Source organism: Phyllobates terribilis, unplaced genomic scaffold, assembly GCF_046119375.1.
Source record: "Phyllobates terribilis strain yellow unplaced genomic scaffold, ASM4611937v1 Scaffold_1__5_contigs__length_1240528914, whole genome shotgun sequence".
NCBI classification, from domain to species: Eukaryota; Metazoa; Chordata; class Amphibia; order Anura; family Dendrobatidae; genus Phyllobates; species Phyllobates terribilis.
Genome location: NW_027362761.1, coordinates 978,477,008 through 978,500,866, shown reverse-complemented (window position 1 = coordinate 978,500,866; position 23,859 = coordinate 978,477,008). Strand labels below are relative to the sequence as shown.

The 23,859-nt window shown below is 47.0% G+C and overlaps 1 protein-coding gene across 2 annotated transcripts in view; it reads right to left on the bottom strand.

The window, feature by feature from the left end:
• Positions 1-6,032: 6,032 nt before the first annotated feature.
• The window catches only part of LOC141156789 (cytochrome P450 3A29-like), an 82,010-nt gene continuing 64,183 nt past the window's right edge, over positions 6,033-23,859 (bottom strand). For both annotated transcript variants that reach the window (XM_073643176.1, XM_073643186.1), the window contains 2 exons: positions 15,670-15,832; positions 6,033-6,361 (listed from right to left, as the gene is read on the bottom strand). In XM_073643176.1, coding sequence (XP_073499277.1) covers positions 6,266-6,361; positions 15,670-15,832 — 259 coding nt within the window. In that variant the 3' untranslated portion in view covers positions 6,033-6,265. The remainder of the gene's footprint in view (positions 6,362-15,669; positions 15,833-23,859) is intronic.

Genomic DNA, 23,859 nt, shown 5'->3' with positions numbered 1-23,859 from the left:
AAGTCCATCTTCTTTGACAACTTCAGCGTTGTAGGCCCCTTTTCTCCCTACGCCCTGAAGACATGTTCAGGTACCGTTGAAACGGCGGGGAGGAAAGCTACCGGATACAAAGTCTAGTCCAAAGATGGTCAGACCTGCCTATCGCTACAGACCATCCTGGAGTGCAACCAAACTCCCGACAACAGGTCTGAGATACATCACCCTTATCTGAAGCGTATAGCTCACCTGATACCTGAGTTGGTCCCAGAAGCTCCAATAGCTTTACTCCTGGGGAGAGATATACTAAGAGTCCACAAGTCTAGAGAGTCTATCAATGGCTTCCAGAATGCTCCGTACACACAGAGGCTTGACCTTGGTTGGATCATAATAGGAGACGTCTGTCTAGGAGGAGCACACAAGCCGACCTCAGTCAACAGTATGCTCACCAGCGCGCTAGAAAATGGACGTCCATCTTTCTTGAAACCATGTCCAAATAGTCTGCTGGTAAAGGAGTTACCGAGCAGCACTCACCTGCCTTGCCCTTCCTCATCTCCTTCCATTGAAGACCACGCCTGTGAAGGTGAACAAGACCACATAGGATGTGCAGTTTTCCGCAGGACAAAGGAAGACAACAAGACAACAATGTCCATAGAAGACAGGATGTTCTTGGACATCATGGATCGAGAGATAGTCAAAGACAAGTCAAACAGTTGGGTCGCACCTCTACCATTCTGACCCCGGAGAAGACGTCTACCCAACAACAGGGAACTGGTCTACAGTCGATTCATCTCCCTCGGACACAAGCTTTGGAAGTCGCCTAAGACGAAGGAACATTTCTTTACCTTCATGGGGAAGATATTCCAGAACAGCCACACAGAGATTGCACCTGCACTTCAGCATTCAGAGGAGTGTTGGTACTTACCTATCTTCGGAGTGTACCATCCTAAGAAGCCAGGTCAGATAAGAGTGATATTCGACTCAAGCGCCAAATGTGAAGACGTCTCGTTGAACGATGTCCTACCGTCAGGCCCAGACCTCAACAACAAGCTCCTAGAGGTGCTACTCTGTTTCCGCAGAGATATGGTGGCATTTATGGCTGACATACAACAGATGTTCCACTGTTTCCTCGTCAAGGAGGAACACAGAAACTACTTGAGGTTCTTCTGGTACCGCAATAACGACCCCGACAAGACATCACCGAGTACCCGATGAGGGTCCACATCTTCGGGAACAGTCCCTCCCCAGCAGTCGCTATCTACGGACTCTGAAATTCTGCAAAAGCGGGCGAAAAAGGTACAGATCAGATGTCAGATCCTTTGTAGAAAAGGACTTCTACGTTGACGACTGTCTTAAGTCCACACCAACAAACGAGGTTGCAATCAGCCTCCTGAAGAGGGCTCAAGAAATGCTTGCTCTGTCTAACCTGAGGCTACATAAGATCACCTCCAACAGCAGAGAATTGATGGAAGCCTTTCCTTCTCAAGACTATTCCAGTGATCAGAAGGACTTAGACCTAAGCATCGACTCCCCTCCCATACAGCAGAGCCTAGGATTGCTTTGGGATTTGAAGACGGATGCCTTCACCTTTCAGATCAACAAAGACGAGAAACCCTTTACGCGCAGAGGAGTTCTTTCCTTTGTGAATAGCCTGTACGACCCCTTGGGGTTTGTAACTCCAGTAACCATCCAAGGCAAAATGATGCTGAGAGACTTCACCCAAGGGAAATTTGATTGGGAAGATCCACTCCCAGCAGAAAAGGCAGACTTGTGGACAGAGTGGAGGAAGTCTCTTGAAGCCTTGACCGACCTTCATGTGAAACGGCCCTATGCTCTCGTGCCATCCACAGAAGTCAAGACTCAAAGACTTTGTATCTTCTGTGACGTATCAGACAAAGCGATCGCAGCAGGTCTCAAGACCACAGACGTGAACGAACAAAGCCATATCGGGTTTGTCATGAGTTGGACAAAGTTAGCGCCACTCCGTGAACACACGATACCCAGAATGGAACTCTGTGCTGCCGTCCTTGCAGTTGATTTGACTGAACTTATCTCGTATGGGTTGAATCTGCAGATCAAAAATGCCGAATTCTACGCGGTTTAGGCTGTACGTGCATCCTCATTTGATGATGTAAGGAAGGGTCATGGTCGTAATTGGTGTTTCATATGGTAATGATCGGTGTGTGCATGTTTAGTGTGGATCCTGGGGCACTCCTACGTGTTCTAGGGTGCATTACGGGCGGACGCTCGTCGAGATGGTCGACAGCTCGAGCAGAATAGATCCAAGGCGTTGGTCAAGTGGATCGGTATTCATGGCATGACATCGGGGAGGGTCCTCCTGGAGGTGTCATGCTATAGCAGAATCGACCGTCCACCGGATATCCTCATGTTGCATGTCGGGGGAAACGACGTTGGCGTACGTTCATCTCTGTAGTTAATCCGGGAGATTAAATTTGACATTTTAAGGTTGTGGTCAGAATATCCCGGAATCATCATAGTATGGTCGGACATAGTGGCTCGGTCCACATGGATGTACACAAGGTCCGTAGATCGAGTCAACAAGACGCGGATGAAAGTGAATAAGGTTGTGGCCCGTTTTGTGTCCAGGAACGGTGGCATCATTGTAAGGCATAGGGAGTTGGAAACGCCGTCGGAGGAACATATGAGGCCGGATAGGGTCCACCTCAACACCATTGGTACAGATTTGTGGATGTTAGGTTTAAGGGATGGCATCAAGCAAGCGATGCGGTGGTGGCGGGACCGGGCCGCGTAAGGTGTCATGGTCCCGGTCTATGTCGGGGTGATAGGTCTGGGATAGAGGCGGGGTCAAGTGGTAATGGCCTTTGGTGGAACTATCAAGGCATGGTAGCTTTGGTGATAGGCCAGGGTAATTGCGGGCGTAGGTCCTGCAAAGTTAGGGGCTATTAATTAGGTGTGATTAATGCCTCATTCCCTTTACTGGTGCTGTGCGGCCAGGGAATTAATCAGGAAGGTGGTGATATGCCTCTGGACCAGACTTATCAGTGGGTTAATGTGATTCTTCTGTTATTCATGCTATTTAATGTTTATAATGTTTACATTGTTTTGATGTTTTGGGGCAGGAGGTTGTTGGGCGCCCCAAGGGGTACAATTTAATAAGAGGCTGCTGTGGCCATTTTTTACATCAAGTCACAAGCAGTCATGTCGTTATTTAAGGTACTAAAGGAAGTGCAAGAATTTAAGGTCAAATTAGGAATGATCTTATGCCTCCTTAACTTGTCAAGGTAAGATACTGCTGAGACAGTTGACCACTGAGAACACGGATTGGAACACTCCACTACTGTCCCAGAAACCACAAAGGGGGGTGACATGGAAGACGTCTCTGAAGATCTTAGAACATCCCATCTCATTCCTATCTTGTTCTGCGTTAAAGTCCATTTCAGCCGCCACTAGAAGAGAAGTCCACATTTTCCCTGACGCACCTACAAAGGCTATTGCTGCAGTAGGCTACTTGAAGACCTCAGAAGCCAACAACAGAGTACATTGCGGATTTGTCCTGGACAAGGCCAAACTAGCCTCAAGGCCTGCTCACACTGCACCAAGACTTGGTCTTTTTTTTTCTGCTGTACTAGTGGTGGAGGTTGCCCCTGAACAGTGGCACCACATCTCCACTGACCTGTATCCAATTTAGCAAGGAACAGGACTCATGGCTGCACCTAGCCTTTGTGACAACACCTGGCTGTTGTCTCCAAGCTTTGCACATGAGAATCCTTGTTCTGTTGATACTGGCAGCACATTTGAACTTGCGGAACCAGTCGCTGATGGAGAAATCAGACAAACCATCTCTACACACTGCATATCTATGACACCAAAGTTAAAGCTGAGGCCTTATCACTCTAGACGTTTCTCGAGCTGGTCATCGGTTGTGCAGGTTGGTATTCGCCTGACTTATACTGCCAAGTGCTTCATGAGAGACAGCATCACATGAAGGACATTACTACTAGACACAGCTTACGGCGGGGAGTATTCCGCCATATGCCTCCAGCTGTATTAGGAACTTTTACCAGTGTATTCTTGGGTTGATGGAAGTGTTTGTATGTTGCAGCTTCCCCAAACAGAGATGGGTTTCTAATTGACTTGGATTATTCAACTGTTGTGGACTTCAGGCCACCAACCAGAAAACTGAGCTTACAACTGTCATAGTTATTGTTGCATGCCTTGTGTTTCTTGTTATCTTTCAGGTCGACGGTGACATCATCAGAAGACATCACATCAATATAATCATCGTGAAATCTATAGATTTCAGAAGGGGAGTGTCATGTCCCATGATCTGGGAATTTTACAGACTGTATTGTACTTCTTTCAGTTGTTATGTATTGCTGTTTGTTACTATGCAATAAGGTTTGCCTTCCTTATAAGTTTGTCCTCTCTCTCTCCCTGTCCCCCTCTGATGGAGCTGTGATGTAAGTAACCCCTCCCTTCTTCCCCATGTTCCTTGCTCATTCCACATCTTCAGCCATGTTAGAAGCTCATGTGCTTCCAGTCTGTATGTAAAAATTTTTTTTTATCTGCTGTATGTTTGCACTTCAAGAAGATTTCTGCTTGAAAATAAATCTTCTTCTGAATCTTCAACTACGTGCTTCCTGCAGTCAAGTTAAACTATCTGAGGACATCGCTGCGTGTGAGTAAGGTTAAGAGACAGCCTAGAAACGGTGTCTCACAGCGCTCTATGATTGCAGCTTAGTCATGGAGTCAGAATAGTGAATATCTTTGGAACATACATAATAATGGTGTATAACAACAAAGTAACACAGAACATTAACCAGTAAACAATAAAACCAACAGCTGACTGCCAAACATATCCCAAGTAATGCATATGTCACCTCATGGTGTTTCCTCTACTACCACATCCATCTATACAATATAGCAGAACCAAATCAGTCCCAGAGATCCAGTCTTTATCTGCTGAATCATCTAGAGATAAAACGACCTATTTAAAGGGAACCTGTCACCAGAAAAAATGTTATTAACCTGCAGATATGGGGTTAATCTGCAGGTTAATAGCATTCTGCACCTGCCCAGCACTCGTATTTAGCCGAACACTGTGGGGAGAAAATTAACATTATTCTTCCCGGCAGCATTCGGTTGTAGTCACGGTGGCAGCACCGTTTCAGTCTCCGCGGTGGCTGTAACCATGCCCCTGGCACTGACTGACACACGCTCTGCATTGGGGCTGGCTGTCAGTCAGGTCTGGGACTCCAGCATTTCCTCCCAGTCCTCATCTTGAATGGAAGGTATTAGTATTTTCCATCTGTCCCTTACCGTTATAGGATTAGACTCAATACCTGTTGAAAGCGTATATAAATATAAGGTGGAAATGAGGCCTTACGATTTAAGGATTCCTATCAAAGGGAACGCTGATATTGATATTTCTGTGCCCTGGTGTATTGAGACCACTTTAGCATTTAAGAAGGAGTTATCCACTAGGGTTCACCCCCCTTAACATCTCCGTTTAGTCATGGAAGCACAATCCATCACTTTCAGCCATATGTCAAAAAGAAACAAATGTTTTACACATGCGGAAAATTATTTTGTCTTTATTAGTCTTGATATTGCAGAAGAGAATGTTCCAGTTTCTTTTGATGTGGGGGCACTGCTGTCATGCAATTCTTCCTCTTATAACAATATTACCTTTCATCTTACTACATAAAGAGCTTAATGTTGAGGTGAGAAAAACATCAGCTGATGTTGGAGTGGTGACTCTGTAGTTGCAGATGACGACGATGAAAGGAAACATTTTCCTATTGAATTTTTACATAGCTTAACCCTATCAGGCATGCCAAGTCATTGCCTTAGACTTAAGGTGGGCAGCATTATTATGTTGTTGAGAAATTTGAATACAAAACAAGGACTCTGCAATGGTACACGATTAGTTGTAACATCATTGAATAGAAATGTTCTTGAGGTAGAGATTTTAACAGGAGTTAAAGGTGATAAGGCATGCAGAAAGATTTCCACGCAATCTGTCCTGGGCAATTCACTTATTGATTTGGCGAACGTCTCTGTAATCTTCTAAATTTTATTTTTGTTTTCCATAATGCAATTTACTAATTTATTAATTATGACAACTTTGTTGTTTATCGTGTAAAATGGCTGAAAGTAAATAGACATGGGTACATCAGTTTTCTTTTGCATTTACAAGATTTACATGCTCCTTGGCACATTTTCTGATTATAGTGTATTCCAGTCAACTCATTAGTTCTCCATTTAGTACAGATATCTGTGTACCATCCACAGCGGTCTTCGGCATCTAACTTTCTGTCTTCAGGGCTTCTCTAGACACAAGGTTGAGTATAATAGGTTTTGCAGTCTTTAGGAATCCTCGAGTGTCAATTTCCAGAGGGATCTGTAAAATTAGATTTATCAAGTTAAGGGTAGGTTCACATGAGAGTATAAAAATCGTTTAGAATTTGATCCAGAAAAGTGGGATGTTTTGTTTCTCACTTGTCATTCGTGTGCAGTCCGTTTTTTATAGCAGCAGATATTAACCCCTTTACAACCCAAGGTGGTTTGCACGTTAATGACCAGGCCAATTTTTACAATTCTGACCACTGTCACTTTATGAGGTAATTACTCTGGAACGCTTCAATGGATCCCCCTGATTCTGAGTTTGTTTTTTCGTAACATATTGTACTTCATGACTGTGGTAAAATTTCTACGATATGACTTCCGTTTATTTGTGAAAAAAATGGAAATTTGGTGAAAAGTTTGAAAATTTTGCAATTTTCCAAATTTGAATTTTTATGCCCTTAAATCAGAGAGATATGTCACACAAAATAGTTAATAAATAACATTTCCCACATGTCTACTTTACATCAGCACAATTTTGGAACCAAAGTTTTTTTTTTATTGGGGAGCTATAAGGGTTAAAAGTTGACCAGTGATTTCTCATTTTTCCAACAAAATTTACAAAACCATTTTTTTAGGGACCACATCATATTTAAAGTCACTTTGAGGAGTCTTTATGACAGAAAATACCCCAAAGTGACACCATTCTAAAAACTGCACCCCTCAAGAACTTTATTAACCCTTCAGGTGCTTCACAGGAATTTTTGGAATGTGGAAGAAAAAAATTAGCATTTAACTTTTTTCACAAAAATGTCACTTTAGACCCAATTTTTTTTATTTTCGCAGGGTTAACAGGAAAAAATGGACCCCAAAATTTGTTGTGCAATTTCTCCTGAGTAAGCAGATACCCCATATGTGAGGAAAAAACACTGTTTGGGTGCACGGCAGGGTTCGGAAGGGAAGGAGCGCCATTTGACTTTTTGAATGTAAAATTTGCTTGAATAATTAGCGGACGCCATGTTGCATTTGGGGAGCCCCTGATGTGCCTAAACAGTGGAAACCCCCCACAAGTGACACCATTTTGGAAACTAGACCCCTCAGGGAACTTATCTAGATGTGTGGTGAGCACATTGAACCCCCAGGTGCTTCACAGAAGTTTATAACATTGAGCCGTAAAAATACAATTTTCACATTTTTACAACAAAAATGTTTTTCAGCCCCCACGTTTGCATTTTCATAAGGGTAACAGGAAAAATTGCACCATGAAGTTTGTTGTGCAATTTCTCCTGAGTAAGCAGATACCCCATATGTGGAGGAAAACCACTGTTTGGGCGCGCGGCAGGGTTCGGAAGCGAAGGAGCGCCATTTGACTTTTTGAATGTAAAATTTGCTCCAGAGTGGGCCTGGTAAATGAGGCCCAGCGGAGGAGAGAAGAGGAGGGGAGCAGAGGAGGAAGGCTCCGGTAACTAAAGGGGTCCCAGGGGTATGGAAGGAGCAGGAAGCCACCCGTACGCTCTAATCTGTCAAGTGTCAGAGGGACCAGGCCGCAAGAAGGGAACCAGTCCCTAGGCTTGTCGTGTCGCTTCAAGCCTCGGCTAGGAAACCGGAGGCTTCTGACTTTTATGGTGCAGTTGCCATACTCGCATCCGGGTAGCCAAGAAAGGTAGCCGTGTAGGATCAGGGAACTCCAAGTGACTCTGAGGGATCCGAGGACTTGGGACTCAGTTTGTGAGGCGCAGGGCAGGAGGGAGAGACGCAGCGCGAAAAGTCGGCTGAGGAAAGGAACATATAGAAAGGGGGTCTCGATAAGTACTCTCGAATTGCCGGAGGGACTTCTGAACCCCTGCTTGGTGAACGCAGCGCGACGCGGGAAGCGGTAACCTGTACAGTGTACCTGAGGAATCTAAAAAGAACTGTGAGTAAAATTGGACGACTGCACTCCACTGTCTCTGTCGGTTATTGCTGCTGCGTAGTGTTGAGCGAGCACTAAAATGCTCGGGTGCTCGAAGCTCGGGCCGAGCTCGCCGTGATACTCGGGTGCTCGACCCGAGCAACGAGCCCAATGTTAGTCTATGGGAGACCTGAGCATTTTTGCGGCGGCACCCCCGGCAGTCTGTTGAAAGCCTAAAAAGTGCCCAAAACGATAGTGACAGTGCTCAAATGACATGGGGACAGCATGGGCATCGCCCCAGGAAGCATTTCTGACCCCCAGGTCACTGCTGTCAACAACGTGGTCAGAGGTTTGAGGCTGCCTGCCCACGTTGCGGATTCCAAGCGTTTTTGATGCGGAATTTCCGCAGCCGAAACGCTTGTAAAACGCTTGGTAATCCGCACCCCATGGTCCCCAATGGGATTCCGCAAGTTCTATGCACATGCTGCGGATTTTTCCGCAGCGTTTATGCTGCGTTCAAAAATCCGCAACATGTCAATTAATTTTGCGTTTCTGCAAGCGGAATTGCCTTTGTCCAATGCAAAAAAATCGCAAGGCAATTCCACATGTGGAAAACGCGCGATAAACGCGAGAAAAACGCGCGATAAACGCGTGTGGAATTCCGCATGCGTTTTTCCGGGAGAGGACTTGCAGAAATGAAGCAGAAATTTTCTGCTTCATTTCTGCAACGTGGGCACATAGCCTGAAGCCACTTTTACGGGCTCACAATAAAACGTTCAAAAACGAAACTGAAACTGTTTTCCTGTGACTTTCCAGGGTAAAGACTTGTGTATAAGGTAAAATAAATAACCAAAAACAAAAATACCTCATACACCCGCGGCTCTGCTCCATAAACGCGCGGCTTCGCTCCGTACACCTCGTACACGCGGCTCTGCTCTGCACACTCGTACACCTCATACACGCGTGGCTCCGCTCCGTACACCTCATACACGCGCGGATCCTCTCCGTACACCTCGTACACGCGCGGATCAGCTCTTCTCCGTACATCTCGTACACGCGCGGCTCCGCTCCGTACACCTCGTACACACGCTGCTCCGCTCCGTACACCTCGTACACGCGAAGCTCCGCTCCGTACACCTCGTACACACGCTGCTCCGCTCCGTACACCACGAACACGCGCGGCTCCTCTCCGCACACCTCGTACACGCGTGGTTCCGCTCCTCGTACCTCGTACACGCGCGTCTCCGCTCCGTACACCTCGTACACGCTCGGCTCCGCTCCATACACCTCGTATATGTGCATCTCCGTTCCGTACACCTCGTACACGTGCAGCTCCGCTCCTTACACCTCGTATATGCGCGGCTCCGCTCTGCTCCGTACACCTCGTACACACGCTGCTCTGCTCCGTACACCTCGTACACGCGTGGATCCACTCCGTACACCACAAACACGCGTGGCTCCGCTCACCTCGTAAACGCGTGGCTCCGCTCCGCACACCTCGTACACGCGTGTCTCCACTCCGTACACCTCGTACACGCTCGGCTCCGTTCCATACACCTCGTACACGCGCGTCTCCGCTCCATACACCTCGTACACGCAGCTCCGCTCCGCACACTCGTACACATGCGGCTCCGCTCCGTACACATCGTACACGCGCGGCTCCGCTCCATACACCTCGTATATGTGCGTCTCCGTTCCGTACACCTCGTACACGTGCAGCTCCGCTCCTTACACCTCGTATATGCGCGGCTCCGCTCTGCTCCGTACACCTCGTACACACGCTGCTCTGCTCCGTACACCTCGTACACGCGTGGATCCACTCCGTACACCACAAACACGCGTGGCTCCGCTCACCTCGTAAACGCGTGGCTCCGTTCCGCACACCTCGTACACGCGTGTCTCCACTCCGTACACCTCGTACACGCTCGGCTCTGCTCCATACACCTCGTACACGCGCGTCTCCGCTCCATACACCTCGTACACGCAGCTCCGCTCCGCACACTCGTACACATGCGGCTCCGCTCCATACACATCGTACACGCGCGGCTCCGCTCCGTACACGCGCGGCTCCGCACACCTCGTACACGCGCGGCTCCACTCCATACACCTCGTACACGCGCGGATCCGCTCCGTACATCTCGTACACGCGCGGCTCAACTTATTTAGCTCTGTATGGCGGTATTATCTGGGCGGTGTGTTATTTAGCTCTGTATGGCGATATTATCTGGGCAGTGTGTTATTTAGCACTGTATGGCGGTATTATCTGGGCGGTGTGTTATTTAGCACTGTATGGCGGTATTATCCGGGCGGTGTGTTATTTAGCTCTGTATGGCGGTATTATCCGGGCGGTGTGTTATTTAGCACTGTATGGCGGTATTATCCGGGCGGTGTGTTATTTAGCATTGTATGGCGGTATTATCTGGGCGGTGTGTTATTTAGCTCTGTATGGCGGTATTATCCGAACGGTGTGTTATTTAGCTCTGTATGGCGGTATTATCCGGGCGGTGTGTTATTTAGCTCTGTATGGCGGTATTATCCGGGCAGTGTGTTATTTAGCTCTGTATGGCGGTATTATCTGGGGCGTGTGTTATTTAGCTCTGTATGCCGGTATTATCCGGGCGGTGTGTTATTTAGCTCTGTATGGCGGTAATATCTGGGCGGTGTGTTATTTAGCACTGTATGGTGGTATTATCTGGGCGGTGTGTTATTTAGCTCTGTATGGCGGTATTATCTGGACGGTGTGTTATTTAGCTTTGTATGGCAGTATTATCTGGGCGGTATGTTATTTAGCTCTGTATGGCGGTATTATCTAGGTGGTGTGTTATTTAGCACTGTATGGCGGTATTATCTGGGCGGTGTGTTATTTAGCTCTCTATGGTGGTATTATCTAGGCGGTGTGTTATTTAGCACTGTATGGCGGTATTATCTGGGCCGTGTGTTGGGGTACTCTGCCTCCCTCCCCCTATGTGCTGCTGGCCTCACTCTGCGTGTCCTCCTGCCCCGTTGGGTCAGTTACTAGATCATCCACCACATCCTCCTCTTCCACTTGCGCACCACGATCATCCTCCTCACTTCGTGGCAATTGTGTCTCGTCATCGTCCACCTCTTGTGACAAATTGCCAGCGTCGCCTTCCTGTGGCCGGGGCTGTTCAAATATTTGGCCATGGGATCTCCTCTTCCACCACTTCAAGCGGAGCAGGCGAGGTGCCCAAATATGGAAATGGACCAGTGAACAGCTCTTCAGATTGTCCAACTGTGGGATCAGTTGCTGTCTGACGACACTCGGCATGGTGGGAGAAAGGAGCATCAGGGTGAGGAGGAATATGCGGTCGAGACTCACAGCTACTAAGATTTGACCGTGTGGAAGACAGACCGGAGGTGGTGGTGCCAGGTAACTGGAAGTATTATCTGCTATCCAATTAATAACCTGTTCACACTGATCAGTTCGCAATACTGGTGTTGTTCTGTGCTTCCCTAGTAATTCGGTCAAGAAGTGGGAGCGAGAAGATGTGGCTGTTGGTGGTGGCACATTTTCACCTTGGCCACGGCCCCGTCTTCGGCACGCACCATCACCAGAACGTCCAGTTCCACGTCCCTTGCCACGCGCCTTGCCCATTGTAAAGGAAGTAAAATAGCTTACACTCGCACTATCAATGGAAAAAGAGTAATATAAAGTAGATTAGAACCGTGGAAGAGGAAAACCACAGTTCTATTTCTCTGGCCTATACCCGACTATTTTAAACAATCTGAACAATCAGGGAGAAACTATTACTGTTTTTCTTCACGGAAAAAATACCAAAAGCTGAATAATAGAGATTTTTTTTACCGTAGAATGGCAAAACCACAGTTATTGTTTACTGGGGTATACCAGACAATTTTAAATAGATATATTTGCAGCTGAACAGTGAGCGACACACTCAAACTGTTTTTTTTTAGGCAAAAATGGCCCAAAAGTGGATAATACAGAGGTTTGAACCGTGGAACTGCAAAACCACACTTCTATTTCTCTGGCCTACACCAGACTATTTTCAACAATCAGGGACACACTATTATTTTTTTTTTTTTACGGCAAAAAATGCCAAAAGCAGGATAATAGAGATTTGTTACCGTGGAACGGCAAAACCACAGTTCTATTTCTCGGGCCTACACCAGACTATTTTCAACAGATATATTTGTGTCTGAACAATCAGGAGACACTATTACTGTTTTTATTTACGGCTAAAAATGCCAAAAGCAGGATAATACAGAGATTTGACCCGTGGAACTGCAAAACCACAGTTCTATTTCTCGGGCCTACATCAGACTATTTTCAACAGATATATTTGTGTCTGAACAATCAGGGGACACTATTACTGTTTTTCTTTACGGAAAAAATACCAAAAGCTGGATAATAGAGATTTTTTACTGTGGAACGGTAAAACCACAGTTATAATTTACTGGTGTACACCAGACTTTTTTAAACAGATATATTTGCGGCTGAACAGTGAGCGACACACTCAAAACTGTTTTTTTTCAGGTAAAATGGCCCAAAAATGGATAATACAGAGGTTTGAACCATGCAACTGCAAAACCACACTTCTATTTCTCTGGCCTACACCAGACTATTTTCAACAAATATATTTGTGTCTGAACAATCAGGGAGACACTATTACAGTTTTTTTTTACGGCAAAAAATGCCAAAAGCAGGATAATAGAGATTTTTTACCGTGGAACGGCAAAACCACAGTTATAATTTACTTGTGTATACCAGACTTTTTTAAATAGATATATTTACCGCTGAACAGCGAGCGACACACTCAAACTGTTTTTTTTAAGGTAAAAATGGCCCAAAAGTGGATAATACAGAGGTTTGAACCGTAGAACTGCAAAATCACACTTCTGTTTCTCTGGCCTACACCAGACTCTTTTAAAAAAATATATTTGTGTCGAACTGTCAGACACACTTTTTTTTTTTTTGGGGGGGGGGACACCAAAAGGTTAATAAGATGGGTATTTGTACAGTGTGAAGGAGGAAAAAAAAAAGAGGATTTAGATGAAAAAAAAAGGATTTTTCCTGGCCCCCGAGACCTGGAGCTAAGTCCAGCAATTTCAGCAACAGGACTGTAATGCAGCGTTTGCTGGTATAACCACTGCGTCTCCTATATAGCCTGCCTGCCTGATATCTGGGATGGAGATTAGTCCTGAGAAGGACTGTTTGTTTGATATGGCAGCCTTTACAGACCCTACACTAACTATTTTGCAGTATATATCTCTCCCTAAATCAGCAGCGCTGTCCCTACACTGTCTGATCCCAGCCGTCTGTGTCCAAGATGGCGGCGCCCGGTTTTAAATACTCGAGGTGACGCTGTGCGGCCAGTCAATCAATGTAATGCCCACAACCAACATGGCTGCAGCATTACAGTGACTGGCTGGAAATCCCTGCATGTTCATTGGCTCTGTAAAGAGCGCCAAACATGCAGGGCGGAGACCCGAGCTCCCGCCCGAGTAACCCGAAAATGCTCGGTGCTCGCCGAACATCCCGAGTAGCATGATGCTCGGGCGAGTACCGAGCAGTGTCGAGCATGCTCGCTCAACACTACTGCTGCGCCATCATCCCTCCTACGTTACAACGCCCTGCATCCCATCTATCAACTCTGCCCCAGGGGCCCGCTCCACCAGTGGGGAGCAGAAACATCCCAGCTGCCATCCCATCACCCCCGGAGGTCTGAAGCAGCGCTGGTAACTATTACCAGAAACCACAGGTGGCGTCACGAGACAAACTGTTAACAACAACACTAAAACCCCTTTTAAAGAGTGACACCAGGGTACGGGCCCGGGAGCCGACTGCCGTGACATCCCACCGAAGGTAAAGGCCCGGGTACCGAGTTCCCCCATATCCCCCCTGGGCGAGTCATTTAACACAGCCCTAGCTTACAGTACCTATGCTTGCCTAGCAAATCTTACTGACATTCCCATTATTCTCAAGCTGTTTCTCAGGAGCGCACTGCTCCCTTGCCTCTCATTTGCTAGGGGAAGGTGTGCTGCTGAAGATTAAAGGGAATCAGTCAGCAGGTTTTTGCTACCTCATCTGAGAGCAGCCTGATGTAGGCAAAGAGAAGCTGAATCCAATGATGGATCACCTTATTTATTGGGTGCAGCCATTCTGACACAATCAGAGTTTTTCCATTTAGCAATACAGATCTGAGGAAGCTAACCCCGCCCACACCAGGCTCTGTATGTACAATGTCCATAGACAGTAAGGTGCCTTTCACAGCAGGAGGCATTTCCGGATCAGGAGGCACACACTGCTGTGTCCCAGCAATGATAAGCTCTTGGTGCTAAAACAATCATTGGAAGTAAACAAAAACCACAGAGCTTGATAAGAGAGGCATTGCTGAAATCTGTGTTTTAAGCATTACCACATGCTGTCTCCAGTTTACATAGCAAAAACCTGCTGACAAATCCCTTTAACCAATCAGACTGGCAGCATAAATGTGCCACTGGCCAAAACTACGCACTCTCCTATTCTCCAAGCACAGGCAGCATTACTGCTATAGCATCGGCGGGGTAAGGCACGTACACCAGATTTAGCAATCTCTAAAATAGGTGAAGACGGCTGTAGATTCTCTCATCTGAGATAATCAGGTCGATTATGCAAATGATACTCTGATCAAACTTTTTTCAGACTTTGATCAGAGTGTCAACATAGTGTGATCAGATTCTCTCAGATGAGAGTATCGGAGCACACTGCCAGGAGAACATGGACAACAAAATTTCTCCATGTTCTCCATTGTGTGCATGTGTGGAAATTGGACTGTACTCAGATGTCATCCGAGTGCAGTCCGATGATTTCCATGCACTCATTGGAAAATATGGTGGTGTGAGCAAGCCCTAAAGCAATTTGCTTGTACTGTAGAGGTGGTCATTAACATAGGGAACAATCTATACATTACAGAATTAATAATCCCTAGAGGATTTTTAGGAGTGCATTTACACATTTACATTTTGGCAAACTGCAGTCTAGCTTTTTCCTTCCACACTTCCTACCACACTTTTTCCTTCCACTCAACTTTCCATTAATATGCTTGGATACAGCACTCTGTGAACAGCCCGCTTCTTTAGCAATGACCTATTGTGGCTTACCCTCCTTGTGGAGTGTGTCAATGACTGCCTTCTGGACATCTGTCAAGTCAGCAGTCTTCCCCATGATTGTGGAGCCTACTGAAACCGACTAAGGGACCTTTTTAAACGTGTTGGAAGCCTTTGCAGGTGTTTTTGTTAATTATTCTAATTTACTGAGATAATGACTTTTGTGTTTTCATTGGCTGTAAGCCATAATCATCAATATTAACAGAAATAAACACTTGAAATAGATCACTCTGTTTGTAATGACACTATATAATATATGAGTTTCACATTTTGCATTGAAGAACTGAAATAAATTAACTTTTTGATGATATTCTAATTTTGTGAGAAGCACCTGTATATATACTTACTGGAGTGTCTTTACACGTTCGGAAAGAGAAGTTCTGCAGTATCAGGGAGATGACTGATTTCATATTGATCATGGCAAATCTCATCCCTATGCAGTTCCTTGGTCCAGCTCCAAAGGGTAGAAAGGTGTAAGGGTCTTGTGTTTCCCTGTTCTCTTTACTAAATCTGTGCATGAAAAAGATATAACAAAAAACGAAAATGATTACTGCTTGACCAGCTTAACATTTCAACCAAAGTGTAAAGACCCCCAAACACATCAAAGTAAAGCAATCCGACCCCATTGATTGCTGCAGAATTGGCCGGCTACAGTGGCTTGTGAAAGTATTTTTCGAGGGTTTGCATCAGATCATGTAAAGTATATGCTTACAACTGTGAACATTTGGTTTACTTTTTTATTGTGAAGCAAGCAACAAATAGGACAAAATAACTGAAAACTTCAGTGAGCATAACTATTCACCACCTTTGAGTCCTTTGGAAGTGCATTGAGCTGTAGGGTGCATTGCTGCAAAAGGGAAAAAAAACAAAAAACCTCTTTAAATCTTCTTCCTTAGCGAGTGTGAACGAGCTGAGTGTGACCGGAGCGTAAGTGCAAATGGAAGTAAGTGTGTGACTTGTTTTTCAGTGAAGAGGTATTTGGGAATCCTGCAGAAAATACCTGTGTGAATTGCGGTGAGTTGCTGAATTGTGACCTGCTGAGTGCTTTTCTACCTGTTTAGTTTTATTGGGCTTTTTAAAACCTATTTTCTCACTAAAGTTTTACAGTTTCTTAGTTTACTACCTGTGTATTTAAGGGTTAACTACATTGCACTAAAATCCTGAGGTGTAGCTATACTCACAAGGGATTAATTAAGGGTGAGGGGTCATAATTAAGGGTTTATAAGGGGCAGCTGGTTGGGGCATCCAGTCCTTTGGAAGTGCATTGAGCTGTAGGGTGCATTGCTGCAAAAGGGAAAAAAAAAAAAACCTCTTTAAATTTTCTTCCTTAGCGAGTGTGAACGAGTGCAAACGGAAGTAAGCGCGTGACTTGTTTTTCAGTGACTTTGGATTCAGGGAGTTTGGAAGGGAGGAATTTGGACTGAATTGCTGTCTGTATTTTATTAATTCTTTACATTTCTTTTTACTTAACATTTCTGTCTAGTGCAATCCCGATTAGGAAATGAGTTCCATTATTGGTAATGCTATCCAGTGTACATCTTGCCACATGTATGCAATCCTTGAACAGCCGGTCGGGGTTGCATACTGCTGCGCGAGATGTGTGCATGTTGTGCGTTTGGAAGCCCAGGTACTGGATCTAAATGAGCAGCTGGCAACACTGAGATCCATTGACAATATGGAAAGGAGTCTGCTGCTCACTGAGCAGCAGCTCACTGGGGTAGATGTGGGGGAGGGTGGTAGTAGGGAGCTGCAGGACAGTGAGGCCGCTAGCTGGGTGACCGAAGGGGGGGTAGAGGGAAGAGTGCCAGGGAGGCTAGTCCTGATCTGGCACACCCCAATAAGTTTGCAAAGTTGGCAGATGAGGGGGGTGACGGTACAGGAGTAGCACTGCTGCAGCAAGGCATGTCCCCTGAAAGCCGGAGGAGTGTCAGCTCCAGTAAGGAGGGAAATAGGAGAGCAGGGCAGGCCAGGCAGGTGCTGGTAGTGGGGGACTCAATTATTAGGGGAACAGATAGGGCAATCTGTCACAAAGACAGGGATCGTCGAACAGTGTGCTGCCTACCTGGCGCTCAAGTCCGGCACATCGCTGATCGGGTTCACAGATTACTGGGAGGAGCTGGTGACGACCCAGCGGTCATGGTGCACATTGGCACCAATGACAAAGTTAGAGGTAGGTGGAAGGTCCTTAAAGATGATTTCAGGGAATTAGGCAGCAAGCTTAAAGCAAGGACCTCCAAGGTGGTATTCTCTGAAATACTACCTGTACCACGTGCCATGCCTGAGAGGCTCAAGAACAGGAGTAGGAAGGAGGGATTTGGGTTCCTGGAGAACTGGGCCAACTTCTCAGTTGGCTACAGACTCTACGCTAGGGACCGGCTGCATCTCAATGGGGAGGGTGCCGCTGTGCTGGGGGAGAAAATGGCTAGAAGGTTGGAGGAGTGTTTAAACTAGGGATTGGGGGGGAGGGTATTCATTTTATAGGGGGGGAAGATAGTGCCGATAGTGACCTGGGCACAAATAAAGAAATTGGGGGTGGGGTTAGAACAGTCAATAAAGTAAGAAGGAATAGAGGTACAGAGAGATAAAATGCATGTACACTAATGCCAGAAGCCTCACCAACAAAATGGAGGAATTAGAATTTATTTTGTTGGAAAATAATTATGATATGGTGGGGATATCTGAGACGTGGCTGGAAGAGAGCCATGACTGGGCAGTTAATTTATAGTCTGTTCAGAAATGACTGTACAAACAAGTGAGGGGGGGTGTGTGTGTTTTTATGTAAAATCATCCTTAAAACCCATCTTGCGGGAGGATATATGTGAATCTAATGGAAATGTAGAGTCCCTGTGGGTGGAGATAAGGGGAGGGGGAAAAAATAATAAATTACTGATAGGGGTTTGTTACAAGTCTCCAAAAATAATGGAAGCAGCGGAGAATATCCTCGTAAAGCAAATAGATGAAGCAGCGACTCAAGGAGAAGTCATTATTATGGGGGACTTCAACTACCCTGAAATACATTGGGGGACAGAAACCTGTAGTTCAAGCAAAGGTAATAGGTTTTTGACAACTATGAGAGACAATTACCTTTCACAACTGGTTAAGGACCCAACAAGAAGGGGGGCACTGCTAGACCTAATATTAACCAATAGGCCAGACCGCATATCAAATATATGAGTTGGGGGTCACTTGGGTAATAGTGATCACAAATTAATAAGTTTTCATGTAACCTTTAATAAGATGTGTAGTGTAACATACCTGGCGGCGTCCTTGCATGGTGGTCCATCTCCCACTGTGCAGGAGGGCGCACTTGGTCTCCTGTCCAGAATGTCTCTCTGGCTTCCCTCCTTGCTGTCTGTTTGTCTGTTTTGGCTGCATAGGGCGACGCCCGCTGAACTTCCTGTTTCTTGTACCTGCTGCGGACACGCCCCTGTTGCACCTTCAGCCTATTGCTGTCCATCTTTGGGTATTTATACCACCTTCTTCCTCAAGATGGCGCCTGAGCATTGTGTCCTGTCAGTCGGCTTTTTTGTCTCTGACATGCCAGGTCCTATCCTGTTTTCCTGCCTGTTTTCCAGTTCTGTGTCTGAACTGTGGTCTGTTCTTGTGAACACGCTTCTTGCCTGTTCTTTCTATTCCTAGATCTGCCTGTCTGTGCCTTGCGGTATCTGTTCCCGTCTGAACAGAGTCCTGTTTGTGTCCCTGCCTTGCGGTATCTGTTCCTGTCTGAACTGAGTCCTGTCTATTTCTCCTGTCTTGCAGTATCTGTTCCCGTGTCTGAACTGAGTCCTGTCTATGTCTCCTGCCTTGTGGTATCAGTTCCCGTGTCTGAACTGAGTCCTGTCTGTGTACTCTTGCCTGCTGCCTTTCCTGGAGGCTGTATTTCCAGGCCTGTCTGTACACGCTCCTAGCCTGTTCCTCCCGCCTTCTAGGGGCCGATTACCTAGATCCGTTCCTGTATCTTGTCTGTCCTGTCTGAACACGCTCCTTGCCTGTTCGTCCCGCCTCTCTGGGGGCCGTATTCCCAGACCCGCTCCTGTATCCCGCTGCAGTGTCGGTCTCTTCCGTACACTCAGTTCCAGTCTGAACTCTCTCCTATCCTTTACCTGTTTTGCCTCTATGTCCATTCCTTTCCTTTTTCTGCAGAGTCTGAACTCGTACCTAACTCCTGCTTGTTGTCTCTGTACTCCCGTTTGTGAGTTTGTGGTCCCCTCGCTACTTCACTGCAAGTACCCTGTGGGTATCTGGCTCTGCCTTTCCCTTCCTGTCTGTTCCGTGTGAACAGAGCCCTGTCTGTCCTGCTCTGACTCCTTGCTCACTGCTCCGGCAGCCTTGCTCCGCTCTTGCCCTTTTGCTCACTGCTCCGGCAGTCCTGTCCTGCCCTGCTTCTGCCCGCTGCTCCGGCAGTCCTGTCCTGCCCTGCTTCTGCCCGCTGCTCCGGCAGTCCTGTCCTGCCCTGCTTCTGCCCGCTGCTCCGGCAGTCCTGTCCTGCCCTGCTTCTGCCCGCTGCTCCGGCAGTCCTGTCCTGCCCTGCTTGTGCTCGCTGCTCCTGCAGCCCCGTCCTGCTCTGTTCTTGCCCACCGCTTTGGGCGTTCCCTCTCTGCTGTGGTTGTCTACCGCATCTGCGGTTCTGTGACCCAGTCTGTACTGGGTCTTAACCTTTCTGTGATCCAGCCCGTCCTTTCGGCCAGTACCTCCCTGCCTGCATACTCGCCTGTATCCACCCCTCTGCATACCTGCCGTGTTTGCTTACATCCACCAGTCTGTGCCAGCCTAACCTGCCTGTTCCAGTAATTCCAGTGTGGGTCAACCCCCGTGTCCGGAGTTTGACCTGGAGTAGCACCTGGTCCCTCTGCCCGGTTTCTCCCTGGTGCACTGGCGTCGTATGCCGTCGTGCCACCTTGGTCGGATCGGCCAGATACTTAGTCACGCCCCTCCAGGCACTCTCCGGTCCATGGTCCAGTGGAACCACAACACCCGCACACGCCAGTCAGTCCGGGCGTGTGCATAACAGCATGCTCAGGCCATGGTTCCCGTTGAGCCCCACGGCCTTCGCTCTTTGAGAAGTTTTTCCAGCGAATACATGCATTAAAATAAAATAAATAATTTTTTTTCCCCCTTTAGCTGAGTTCCAGGCGAATTACGCACCCGTCCAGATGGATCTATCAGCCCACGTTCCTGCGGATCCGCCACGTTACTATGGGGATCCAAGACAGTGTCGTGCATTTGTGGAGCAATGCATGCTACACTTTAAGGCCTACCCTCTCTATTTTCCTTCCGATTGGGCTAAAGTGGCCTTTATGTTTGACTACCTAGCGGGTGATGCCTTGAAATGGGTCACCCCCCTATGGGAAGCATGGGATCCTGTCATCCTTGACCTGCAGGCCTTCCTGGTGGCCTTTCGTCTGGTCTTCGAGGACCCTAACTCTGAAGCCCCTGCTGAAGCTTCACTTCCCAATATCCCGGAGCAGCCCCGACGGGTAATGTGTGTGGGTAGCGCAATAGTCCTCCAGCCCAATGAGACTACTGCCCACCCAGAATCCTCACAGGGTGACTACGCTTTCCGGAATACTTCTCTCAACCTCAAGAGGCAGTCCAGACGTGCTAGACTTAGAGGCAAGCCGTCACGCCAGGGTCTGTCCTCCCTGAGACCTCCTGACCCCAGCCTTGGAGTCCCTACTGAAGCTTCATCTCCCTGTATCCCGGAGAAACCCCAATGGGTAATGTGCGTGGGTAGTGCACCAGTTCTCCTGGCCGAAGAGACTTCTGCCCATCCAGACTCCACACAGGAGAACTTCCTGCACCAGGCATCAGATGCTTCTTTCTCTTTAACCGGTGTGCATGTCCAAGGATGCTCCAAAGCTGTGGTTACCTCAGAGTCTGTGCACCTCTACTACCTGGCGGAGGATCCCCTGTTGCCTCCTGAACCCCCCGGGATACCACTCGATGACAAATGGAGAGAGACTTCTCTACACCCGGTACTCAATACTTTGTCCGCTTCGTCCTGTGAGCCTGACAATGGGTACCCCAAAGTGGTAGTTACCTCCGAGCCTCTACACCCCTCCGACCAGGCGGAGGATCTCCAGTTGTCTCCTGAACCCTTCGGGGTGCTACCTGGTAGCGAAAGGACAGAGACTTTCCTATACTCTGTACCTGATACCTCGCTCGCTTCGTCCAGTGAGTCCAACTTAGTGTACTCCGAAGCAGAGGTTACTCCTGAGTCTCTACACCCCTCCGACCAGGCGGAGGACCTCCAGTTGTGTTCAGAATCCTTCGGGGTGCCACCTGGTGGTGAATGGACAGAGACTTTCCTATATCCTGGATCTGATACCTCGCTTGCTTCGTCCAGTGAGTCCGACCTAGTGTACTCTGAAGCAGAGGTTACCCGTGAGTCTCTACACCCCTCTGACCAGGCGGAGGACCGCCAGCTGTCTCCAGAACCCTTCGGGGTGCCACCTGGTGGTGAATGGACAGAGACTTTCCCATATCCTGGATCTGATACCTCGCTTGCTTCGTCCAGTGAGTCCGACCTAGTGTACTCTGAAGCAGAGGTTACCCGTGAGTCTCTACACCCCTCTGACCAGGCGGAGGACCGCCAGCTGTCTCCAGAACCCTTCGGGGTGCCACCTGGTGGTGAATGGACAGAGACTTTCCTATACTCGGTACCCGATACCTCGCCTGCTTCCTCCAGTGAGTCCGACCTAGTGTACTCTGAATGTTAGAACCTTGCTGTTAGGTTTTTTTTCCTTTGCTGGTCACATGACCTTGTTGGCCTATTTAATCCTGCTCCGCCCTTCTGGCTTTGCTGGACTTCATTGTATATCTACTTTCTAGCTAGCCTGTGCTCTGTATCTAACTCTGTTAGTTTGCTTGGTCTACGGACCTCTAGGTTCTTTCTATTTTGTTTGTTCGTCTGTCTGCTGCTATTTCTGTTAGGAGGTGTCCCATATTCCTCCCAGTCCTTAGTACTTGTAGGGATTCCCTCCCCAAATCTATAGGTCTCCGTACAGACTAGATTAGGACTTTAGCAGGTCTGATCGCAGGATCAGGTTCCCTGTTACATCGTAGGGATTCAGCTGAGTCTTATAGTAGGGACAGATCTCCTCTCTTTCCTTAGCTTTGGTAGCAGAACATAACAGTAAGTCCAGCCTGTAAATTCTCTAAGGAAAGATTTTTTTTTGTTCCATCATGGTGTCGGTTCAGGATTTGGCTAAACACCTTCAGGGACTCTCTCTGGAAGTGGCCGAGCTCCGTCAGCACGTGAGTAACTGTCCTGGAGCATATTTCTTGGAGCCTAAGGTATGTTTGCCGGATTTATTTTTTGGTGAACATCGAGAATTTTTTTCATTTAAAAATGCTTGCTTATTGTATTTTCGTTTGAGACCCAAGTCCTCTGGGGATGAATCCCAGCGCGTAGGGTTCATAATGTCACTTTTGCGCAAAGAGCCTCAGGAGTGGGCCTTTTCTTTGCAACCTAGTGATACATGCTTCAGATCAGTGGATAGTTTTTTTTCTGCTTTAGGACTATTATATGATGATCCTGACCGTGTGGCATCAGCTGAGACTGAGTTGAGACGTTTAAAACAAGGATCAGGTAATATGGAAAAATATTGTACACATTTTCGTCGTTGGTCCACTCAAACAGGGTGGAACGATTCTGCTCTGAAAAGTCTATTTCTTGCTGGGCTCAGTGAAAAGGTTAAAGACCTGCTAATTGCTTATCCTACACCTGAGGATTTGCAACAGGCTATGCAATTAGCTATACGGGTGGACAGAAGACTGCGTGCTAGGGTTAATGAGAGCAAATCCTCTGCTATGTCAGTTTCTGGTTATGATAATGTGTGTACTAACAGTGGTGAACCGATGGAGATTGGATCGGTGGCACCTCGCTCTCAAGAAAAACACCGTCGTTTTTCAGAAGGCTTGTGTTTCTATTGTGGAAAATCTGGTCATTTGATTAAAGGCTGTGAGCTTCGTATGAAGAAAGAAAAAAAAATGGTCAGTCACGCCCGTATTGCCTGTTTAAATTCCAAGGGTATATTTTTAGCTGCTTCCACGATTGCTCAGGAAAAATTAATGGAATTTCGGGTGTTTGTTGATTGCGGGTCTACACTGAATGTTATTGATGGGGGATTCGTGGAAAAACTCAATTTAAAACCTGAACCTTTATCATTCCCCATTGCTGTGGTTTCTGTGGATGGCTCCCCTTTGAAGAATATTACTCTCAAGGTCAGTGAATTTCCTCTCACTATTAATGGTGTTCACCATGAGAAATTGGATTTGGTAGTGTTGAATAACTTGCCTTCTCCAGTAATATTGGGTTTGCCCTGGTTGAAATTTCACAATCCTGTACTGGATTGGTCTACCAGTGAAATTAAATCCTGGAGCCATAAATGTTATGACAAGTGTTGTAACGGGCGTATTGCAGCTTTGGATAGGGGAGAATTGCCTGTTCCTATTCAGGATTTTTGGAGAGTTTTTTCTGAGAAAGAATCGCAGGTTTTGCCTCCCCATAGAGACTATGATTGTTCTATTGAATT